Genomic DNA, 10204 nt, shown 5'->3' on the forward strand with positions numbered 1-10204 from the left:
ACAAACCAAGCTCCATTAATAGAAGTTTATTAGTAAACTGTTCCAGAGCTAGTTAGCACTAGTCATTCGTTTATTCACATTCATCTCTCAACACACATGGCTATTCCCATTCCTCCTCCTATACAGAGAGCAGCAACACCACGTTTTCCACCTGTTCGTTCCAGTGCATGTAGAAGAGTAACAAGGATGCGGCAACCAGAGGCACCAAGAGGGTGGCCAAGAGCAATAGCTCCACCTTGGATGTTAATCTAAAAAAAAAAAAAAAAGGCAAAAGCCAATAAAGAAGAAAGTCAAGTTAAGGAATCATTGAACTAGCTAAGCTGAGGTTCAATGTGAACAACCTCACTGGATATAGTCCCTGATTGTGAATAAGACCAGAACTGCTGCCACCATTTGAAGGAGAAAGTGAGCATGCATGCAACAGCTGTTAGTATTTCTTCTGAAAGGGGCCTAACTTTCTGAAGGCAATAAAGCTGACAACTGAGGTTACTCAAGCAGTTCTCTATATTTGCATACAAATCCACTACAATAAAGCCACAGCCTGTTCATCTAGGAACCAACACGCCTGCTAGCAAAGCAAGGCTGCAGCCCAGTAGTTCAAGGAAACACACACCTACTGTGGTTCCCATCCTTTCTGCTCGTGGCAAGGTGATGGCAGGAACACTGCTCTTGCCTCTTTGGGATACAATCCAGTTGCACAGAATGGAAAACCTCAAGTACAGGAGGCAAATTCTGGCCTGAAATATATTGATTACCTTTTCTGGATTTACTTTCAGTTCCTTTGCTATTGCAACAGATAGTGATGCAAAGGCTTCATTAATTTCAAAGAGGTCAACTTGTTCCAGAGTCCAGCTGGCTTTGTCAATCTGAGAAAAAATAGAGAGAGGCTTTACTATCTTACAGGTTTTTCTCAGCACTGGAGAAAGCTTTTCGTAACACTTAAATTGGCTCATACTAGGCCACTGCTAAAAATCAAAGGAAACTTTTTTTGGTTTTTTTTGTTTAGTTTTGGTTTGGTTTTTTTTTTATAGCCAGGGTGATGGCAGAATGCTTGAAGACAACACACAAAATTTTCAATATGAGCAGAAGTCAGTACAATGTGCTATAACATGCTGGTTACTCTTAAAAAATTTTGACTAATTTTATACACGTATTGGTGGTGATGCAATTGTAGGACTCAAACTGTATGTGGTGCCAGTAACAGAACAAGCAATGTTTCCAGAAGTAGGTTTTTAACAGATTAAAAGCAGGTTTTTCAGGATCGAAGTCTGACTGTTAGAGATTCTCTGCTTAATACAGGTTTTTACACAGGAAATAGTAAAATGATCATTAGTGGTGGGTGTCAAGTGTCATTTCTCCAGCCTCTCCTTCCTTTAAGTTGAAAGTTGCCTCTTGAAGCTTTTCACAGAGGGGCTATTTTAGATTACTTGGCTAGTATTTTCACTTAAAAAACTCATGGTGTGATTGCCTACTTGGGTACAGGCTTAGGTGTGTTTCATATATCTGTGTTTTTACTTGCGTTCACTCGGTTTCTAACAGCAATTATGTTCCACAACAGCCAGCCAGGCTGGTGCATCTTGAAGAAAGACCATATAGTCAGAGAGGAGGGCCTCTTATAGAGACAGTAGCAAGGAGGGTGTTGGCCTCTTCTCCCAAGTAGCAGGCAACAGAATGAGAGGAAATAGCCTCAAGTTGCACCAGGGGAGGTTTAGATTGGATATTAGGAAAAATTTCTTCACCAAAAGAGTTGTCAGGCATTGGAACAGACTGCCCAGCAAGTCGTGGAGTCACCATCCCTGGAGGTGTTTAAAACGTGTAGATCTGATGCTTAGGGACATGGTTTAGTGGTGGATTTGGCAGCATTAGGTTAATGGTTGGACTCTTATGATCTTAAAGGTATTTTCTAACCTAAGCAATTCTATGGTTCTATGAAACCATTCACCTTGTGGGAAAAGTTATCTTTTAAAGATTTACTATTTTGTTGCAACACTAAAATGCATGGCTTAATCATTATATCACTATAAAGTGCTACTAAAAATTCTGGAGAGAAACTGATAATATATGGAGGTTGTGAAGTGTTTGACAACATACATTACAAAGCTTACATTAAGAAGTGATGTGCCCTTTTTCAGAGTACCTATAAGATTACAGGTACTGTTAAACACAGCTTGTCTGTTCTACAACCAAAAATATGTATTTGCTATATATTTATAGCATTCTTCATTTAAAAGAACAGTTTGAGATCTAGTAAGAAATAGCTTCAGCATTACAGTTCTGATTTTCCCGTTAAAAGCCACAGAGCTCAGGTGAGTTTAAGTTAGGCTTCTACATTGCTATGACATTTCAGAGATGAACAAAATAAGGCCTTTGCACAGTATAAATAAAGCTAAGAAAGAATACTAAAGCAAAACTATCCTTATCAGCTGTACAAAAACTCTTTTTATGCTCAGTTTCATAGCTCAGTTTTAGCACATCCTCAGCTGGGGTTGCCCAGGGCTGAGTCTGTACTAACAAGTAGTGTGGTACTGTAGGGGCTGCTCATTCCCGGCACTTCAGCTGAGAATCTCATCCTGTGGACCAAACACAGAGCACATCAGTGGGTGCAATAATGGTCCCAGCATGTTAGATGTGGTTCTGGAGTGCACCTTCTTGTTTAGTTTCACCTGAAAGGGATCCAGCTGGCACGATCCAACCCTTTTTGCAGGGCAAACTAAAACACTAAGGGAACCATCACCCTGGCTAATGCAGGTGCACCCACTGGCCCTTCTCTCAGTGCTGTACTATTGCAAATACAATCAGACAGCGATGTGAAAATTAACCTGGCCAGACACAGCAGCAGAACCAAATAATGGCAGGACCAAATCATCCCCAAATTAGGTTAGTATACACATCCAAACCCTGAACTCCATTCATATGCCTATGCATTTAATTTTTTTCCCAATGAATAGGCACTAGCCTGGTAGCACTAGAAATGTTCATCTTATGTACTCTCCACTATTTTAAGTGTTGTTTTAACTTAAGTTTATTTTTTCTAGTAAGTTTTTCTTAGAATATAGAAAAAACATGGCCAGAAAATGAAAAACAATTACAAGCAAGGGTTTTTAAATAAGACACATAGATAACTACTTACAGCTTTCCTTATTGCTGAAATGGGCGCTACTCCCATTATGGATGGATCTACACCTGTCTGAGCCCAAGATACAATCCGAGCCAAAGGCATAAGACCTCTCCTAGCAGCTTCCGATTTCTTCATTAGAATTACAGCTGCAGCTCCATCATTTATACCTGTGTAATGACAAACAGCTTGTATGTATCTGTTGGGTTTTATGGCTTTTACTGCACCATTTTTTCCAGCTTGTAAAGTTCAATCTGGACAAAACAAAAAAAATCACAGATCTTTTCTTGGATTAGCTCAGTATTTTTTTTCTGATCAGCCAAGTCTGACCTCTGGCACCAACACTTAAAATGGTTAACATCTATACTGCTGTAAATGTGACACATTTCTGATTTCTATTCAGAAAGCACAGGTGGAAGAGTTGAAGCACAGTCTGAAAAAGAAGCACATCAGTGTTATTGGGCAGGCTTTGGAAGATGCAGTGCAAGGACCAAGGAAGAAGTTTCAAGGCTGCCTACAGCAGGAAAGTTAGTCCCATAGGAGTAGAAATTTCAAACTCGAATGCTAAGTGTTCCTTTGTCCAGACCCACAGTATTAGAAACCACTGTTACTGTCCAAACACTTGTATTGCTTCATAGAAAGCAAGCAAACAAAACGCAATTCATCTATAAAGAAATCCTCCACCACAGTTATATTTGAGTTCTACCTATGTTGTCAAACACATCATTGCCATTTCCTGCAAAATATATTCAGCAATAACCACCCGGCAGCCTAACTCCTCGCAGAGACTCTGCCTTGAGCCACAAGCGACTACTGTTCTTTTACATTTTGTTTTTAGCCAGACAGACCAACCTGAGGCATTAGCTGCTGTTACTGTCCCAGTTCCGTCTGTCAGGAAACAGGGCTTTAACTTTGCCACTGTTTCCAAGTTGCTCCCGTGTCGAGGGTGTTCATCTGTTTTAACTTCTATAGGACCTGAAAAACAGAGCGTTATATTCACAGGTGGGTCTATTTGCATGTACTTGACTCAAACAGAAATCTGGCACAAACAACAGGCTGATCGGGGATAGACGCCACATTCCTTCTAACCAACGAGCCATTCTGTTGGAGACAGCTTCCAACTCTGTGCAAATTATTAAACCCCCCTCCAGCTGCTTCTAGGAGGACAACAGCTGGGTTTTCTGACACAAACACTAACAACTAAAATACTGTCTACTTGTATAAAAGCAGATCTTGTTCTTGCTATTCCTTGCAAAGAGTAGTCAAGTGTCATCAAATATTATTATCTAAACTGGTAACAGGAAAGCCCATCATCAGTTTGTAACTGGCCTAATGCCAGAACTTTCCCCACAAGGTCTATTCCATGCAAATGTTGAACATCTGACTCTTGATTTCTGTTAGGAAAATTCAGTTGTTGCATCCTCCTCACATGGAGCTGGGTGAATTCCCCTGCTCTAGAAACAGACCTTTGGATCAAACTCCATAATATATCCCCAACAAACCTAAAGAGAACATGCCTAATATATGTAACCTGACCTAGTTAAGGTGGGCAAGGTTTTCCAAGTCAACATGACCATTTGAAGTTGGGTGAAGCCAGGAGTCTAATGAAACAAAAATACTGATTTTGGTAACATACCCGAGCCAATGTTAAGTCAGTGGTTTGCCTGGGTAGTGATTACATCTCCAATAAAACAGAGAGTATTTGCAGATAGCTACATTTAGGTATTCCACATTTGCATCGTTTCTCTTTCAAAAAAATAACTACTTAAAGTTGAAGAAGAGAGCAACGGCTACATACCTACAGAACAGCTTACTGAAAAGGCTGTATAACTGGGAAATCATCCATCAATCATAGTGGAAAACAGATTTTTCATCAAAATCGGCTCTCATTATCCATTCACACCTACCTTTTTTAGAAGGTACAAGAACAGGAACAATTTCTTTTGTAAAATAGCCTGCTTTCTGGGCTGCCTCTGCCCTGTTTTGGGACTGTACTGCAAGTTGGTCTTGTTCCCCTCTGCTGACTTGCCACTGACTGGCCACATTTTCAGCTGAAATAGGAACAAAATGTAAATTGCCATCAGGAAATGCTAAAATTCCAAGTTGTAAAATTGTAAGCACAAACATAGTCATTAATATTTGCTGTAGCAAGCATCTAAGCTTGTCAGTTTTCATTCTGATTTCCTCACTCTGTTTGCTCACGATTCTCTATTTTCTCCTGAGCGTGAAAATTCCTATGCAGGATCTCCTCCCAGATGGCATATCAAGTTAAATACAAATGCAACCAAGCTTTTCGAGTTTACTGCTTCTCTGGATTATTATGCTTACATCTCTACAGCTACAACACTTCAGACAGAGGAGGGAACAGTTCTGAGGTTACTCTGTTTTGTAAGCAGGGACTGAAAAAGCGGTTGGCTGACTATCCCATCCAGGGTGGAATAACCTGGAGGTGCAGAACCACATGTATCCACAGTACACTTTACGTAATTCTGCTCCCCGCATAAATCTGTGCTGCTGAATGCTCCAGTAACATACAGGGATTATTTTGTTTATTTTTCCTGACGTTTAACTAAATTGCTTAAATGCAAAAGACATGCAGTGGGATAAGATGCCAAGAGGCACAAGCCAGGAAGTCCAAAAAATGTACTTTTACGGAGGGAATAATTTATTAGCTCAGACAGAAAAAAAAAAAAAGGTACTTTTACAAACAAAGCAGAAAATGCCTTTAATGCATTTCAATATTATGGATTTCTTTCTTTTTCATGACTACAACTTAAGAACAGCATGAAATACTTTATTTTGAAGTTGCCTGTCTGTGAATTCTTCCCCTTCCCAGTTAGCCATTTCATTTTCTGGACTCTCACCGCTTACCTGTTATACCCATATGATACTGATAAAAAGCATCTGTAAGGCCATCAAGGATTATAGTGTCTTGCAAAGAAGCCTCTCCCATTTTTACCCCAGCTCGCATGTGAATGACATGAGGAGCCTGCAAGAAGGTATTTCAAAAAGAGTGAGAAGTTTCATATCTCTGGTGCACAATACAGCCAGACAGCTGAAGAGACAGACCCCTGCCTTGTGGCTGCAGGTAGATACCCAAATCCCAGCAGTCCCCTCGGCAGTCTGCTCCATCTCTACCCCCTGATGTCTCTCAGCTGGCCTGTGCATTTCCCAAGCAGCAGATCACCAAGCAGCAAGTGTTTTCTCTCCATAGATCAAATCAATCATCTCTGGGGCCATATGGCCACAGGTCCCCCATCCTACCAGGCTGCTCTAGGTGGTTCCCAATTGCACTTCACTGCCAGCAAACGTCAGCATCACTCCCAGCATAGGAAGCTAGTGAGCCCCAGCATAAGACACCTCCCCCTTCTTAGGCATCAGATCACCATCCCAGCACCATTCCTCAATACAGCCTTGGATTGAGCACCTTGAAATGAAAGTGCTTTGCTTCCTTTCCAAGCTCAAAGTGCTTGGTGAACAACAACTTTTCCAGTTATTCCTTCTTTGGGCTTCTTGCAACACAAAAAGCCTGTCTATTGCCAGCTGTTACAAGCAAATCATTCAACATGACAGGGCTAGATGGAAATTAAAATGGAATTTTAAATCTAGTGTGTCTTTGCATGGAACCTTTTCAGTAGCTATAGTATCAGGTCTTTAAAAAAAAAAAAAAACACACCAAAAAACAAACCACAAAACAAACAACTACCAAAGTCAATTGTTGCATGCACAAATTCATTCTCAAGTGCAGAAACTGAAGCTATTCTTTCAACCTGCCTCCAGAGTGTTAGCCTAGAAACACAGGGTTTCCACATAACTTAATACTGTTTGCTCCCAGTAAGCCAGCGTGATGCAAGTGCAATCATTTGCTTTACCTTGCTCATACTTTCCATGCCTCCTGCGACCACGATGCTGGAGTCTCCCAACAGGATGGACTGAGCAGCCAGACACACGGCCTTCAAGCCCGACCCGCAGATCATCTGGCAGCTCCAAGCAGGAACAGAGTAAGGGATCCCCGCAGCAACGCTCGCCTGCCGGACAGGGTTCTGGCCAGCACCTGCAGGAACAGGATGTATTTTTCTTTTTTTTCTGTTTTTAAGAAACAAATGTTGGCCTTGTCGCTTTTCACAACAGGTACCCTGATTCCACCAAAAGTTTAGGTCTCGCTCCTGTGTTCAGCTGCTAGATAGAGAAGTTCCCAGCAGTAATCTGTAAACAGGAGCTCAGTGACCTCTCTCATTTATGATGATCAATAAAATATTTGCATGATCAGGGACTTGCTACTGGTAGTTTTGTATCTGCCATTCTGATTTTGATGGCAGATCAGATAAAACACCAACTTCAAATTAGCATTAGCTTGTTGCACATGTATAAGATGAAAGCTCCTTTCAATTGCTACTTGCTGAAGGGTTTATTTGTGACATCTCCTGCACATCACGAACGGACAACTTTCCCTAAAAGTTCCTATGGAAAGTAAAAGCACAATTATGCAAAGACAGTCCTGAAAGCTTCTATTCTTTGTTGTAATCCTGATGGAAAGAATAAGAGCACTATTTTCAAAGAAAACATTTTTTATCTGCATCTCCACAGGCCAAAGTGATGCCAGCTCCTTGTGCACAAAGAAATGGATAAGGAGAGCACATCATTCGGTGAGCTAAAAATAGACAAGAATCTGAATCAGCTTTAAGTAAGAAAAAAAAATTATTTCCTCTATGTCTTCATCTTAAAAATACAAACCTGCCCTATGACTCTGCTGATTAAACTTTACCCTGGTAAAAGGAGACAACCGTTCAAAACAAACAATTCCCTAACAGGCACATTTTCATGAAATCAAAGTATTTGTCTCCAAGCAAGTGGCATCACAGATCTTGCAGATAAATGCAAATACAGGCCTCACTGTTAAAATCTCAGAGTTACCATTATTCATGATGTTAAATTTACGAGAGACGAACAAGGCAGGGAGAGAAGGGATGCTGCAACAAAGAAAAGAAACTGACTTTCACAAGTACGCTGTTGGCTTGTTTCGAGATAGAAACCAACCAACCAACCAACCAAAAAACTGTTAAACAAGCTCTCCCCCCAGCACATCCTTTCCAAAGCCCTGCAATGGGTACGGAGCAGCGCCCAGGATGCTGCTCCAGCCTTTGTTAAAGAACCACGTTCCCAATGGCAAGGAATAACGCTCTGAAACGCGAAACCTGGGCTGTTCCAATAGGGCCGCTGGGGGGATGTGGCCGTGGGGAGGCAGCGCCCGTACCTGCGGTGAGGACCTGCCCCAGGATCACCTCCGACACCTCCTCGGGGCGCAGCCCGGCCCGCCGCAGCACCTCCCGGATGGCGGCCGCCCCCAGCTCGTGTGCCGGTAGCGCCGAGAGGCCGCCGTTGAAGGAGCCTGGGCGGAGACAGAGGGAGAGAGCTCAGCACCGGCCCGGGGGACACCTGGCAAGGGTGGGGGAGCACCCGCCGCCCGGCCCGGCCCCTGGGGGGAACCCGCCGCCCCGCCCCTCACCGACGGCTGTCCTGGCGGCGGAGACGAAGACGACGGGGTCCGCGCTCATGGCGGCGGCAGCGGCAGGGGGGGAGCAGCGGTGGGAGCGGCGGTGGGAGCAGCGGCGGTGGGAGCAGCGGCGGTGGGAGCAGCGGCGGTGGGAGCAGCGGCGGTGGGAGCAGTGGCGGTCGGAGGAGCGGCGGTCACGTCCGGAGCGAGAGCGGAGCCGGCGGTGGGGCCGCCCCTCGCGTGTTGCCGGTCCCGCCCCTCGCCTGCCGCCGGGCGGGGCGGGCCGCTGCCGGCACCGGGGCCGGGCGACGGAGCTGATTCGCGGCCGGGCCCACCCGTCCCCCGGGTGTCGGTGGGGTGAGGGCGGCCCCTCAGCTCCCTCCCGGGGCGGTGAGGGAACAGAGGCAACGCCTCCGCCTGCCCGCGTGGGGCTGCTGCGCGGCTCCCAGCGCCTGCCCGCTGCTGCACCCGGGGGCTGCGCACCCGCCTCGGGTCAGCTCTTGCCCATACTCGGGTTTGCTTTTCCGTAAAATGAAAGATGCAGATCAAATGCCCTATTATTATATTGTTGCTTATAGGCAGTTTGCTTATTACATGGTAGAATTTTATAAGATCTATGTGAACAGAAAAAATAAACAAAAGCAAACAAACAAAAAACAAACCACAACTGTCATTTGGAGCAGGGTGCTACTCCCCGGCTGCCCCCGGGGAGGTGGATGCTGCGAGGGGAAAGCCGGGGTGGCCGAGAGGGACCCGGTGCTGGGAGCAGGAGAGGAGGTGGCAGCAGGGATGTCCCCAACCCTTAGCAGGGCGAGTAGACAAATGTTTCTCTGTGGGGAAATGCGGCTAGGAAGCCTAGAGATGCGGGCTGGGATGCAAAAATATGAAGACATTTGGAGGAACAAGGGACAGAGTAAAGGGAGGAACCAATAGCCTAAGTCAAAGAAAGTAACAGTAATTTAAAAAAAAAAAAAAAGGGCTGAAAACACTCATCTGTCTCACAGTCCAGATCCTCGGTCCTCATTCCTTCGTGTGCTAAGTCCTGTGCTGACTTGTTTGCAGAACTGATACTCAGCCTACTGGACATGCCTGCCAAAGCACCACATTGAAGCTGCAACTGAGGACCAAGAAGATGTTAGAAAATGCGCTGTTGCTCCTACCTTAGCTAAAGTATCAGCAGAGTTGGGAGATTTTTTCTTTTTTTTTTTTAATCCATGTAGTAAAATTCAGCAGGATTTCAAGGAGGGGGAAAGAAAGATACAAAGTCCTAGAAAAGTACATAGTATGTGATGACAAATGTGTGTGACTAAATACACCTGTGATCTCATTCTGCATGTTGGCTAATCTGAACTTTGTGGTATTAAATCTGCACACATAAAATGTATCTGAACCCTCTGTGTGGTAACACTGAGTAATAGGAGCAATGCAATACCTGAGTTGGATTCCTCTGGCTCATATCAGTCACTGTTCTTGCTTTACAATGTAAAAAGCTACAGCATCCCTAGATAGGAAAAAACCAAAATAAACCCACTTCAGCTATGGAAAGCAAGACTGCTGTCTTGGATTTCAGCAATAACTCTGTTAAATCATGCTGG

General features: G+C 44.1%; 1 protein-coding gene across 2 annotated transcripts; it reads right to left on the reverse strand.

The window, feature by feature from the left end:
• Positions 1–11: 11 nt before the first annotated feature.
• On the reverse strand, positions 12–8885 carry ACAT2 (acetyl-CoA acetyltransferase 2). 2 transcript variants are annotated; one of them, XM_071806377.1, is made up of 10 exons: positions 8755–8885; positions 8622–8697; positions 8370–8504; positions 6988–7169; positions 5987–6104; positions 5023–5166; positions 3968–4090; positions 3131–3285; positions 756–866; positions 12–248 (listed from the first exon to the last, which is right to left on the reverse strand). In XM_071806377.1, exons 2-10 carry the CDS (start codon positions 8668–8670, stop codon positions 81–83), a joined length of 1185 nt encoding a protein of 394 aa, XP_071662478.1. In that variant the 5' UTR covers positions 8671–8697; positions 8755–8885; the 3' UTR covers positions 12–80. The 2 variants fall into 2 exon arrangements, with proteins under 2 accessions (XP_071662478.1, XP_065689814.1); XM_065833742.2 differs by having other exon boundaries at positions 8622–8883.
• Between the last annotated feature and the right edge of the window lie 1319 nt (positions 8886–10204).

This window comes from Patagioenas fasciata, chromosome 3 (genome assembly GCF_037038585.1).
Source record: "Patagioenas fasciata isolate bPatFas1 chromosome 3, bPatFas1.hap1, whole genome shotgun sequence".
Classification (NCBI taxonomy): domain Eukaryota; kingdom Metazoa; phylum Chordata; class Aves; order Columbiformes; family Columbidae; genus Patagioenas; species Patagioenas fasciata.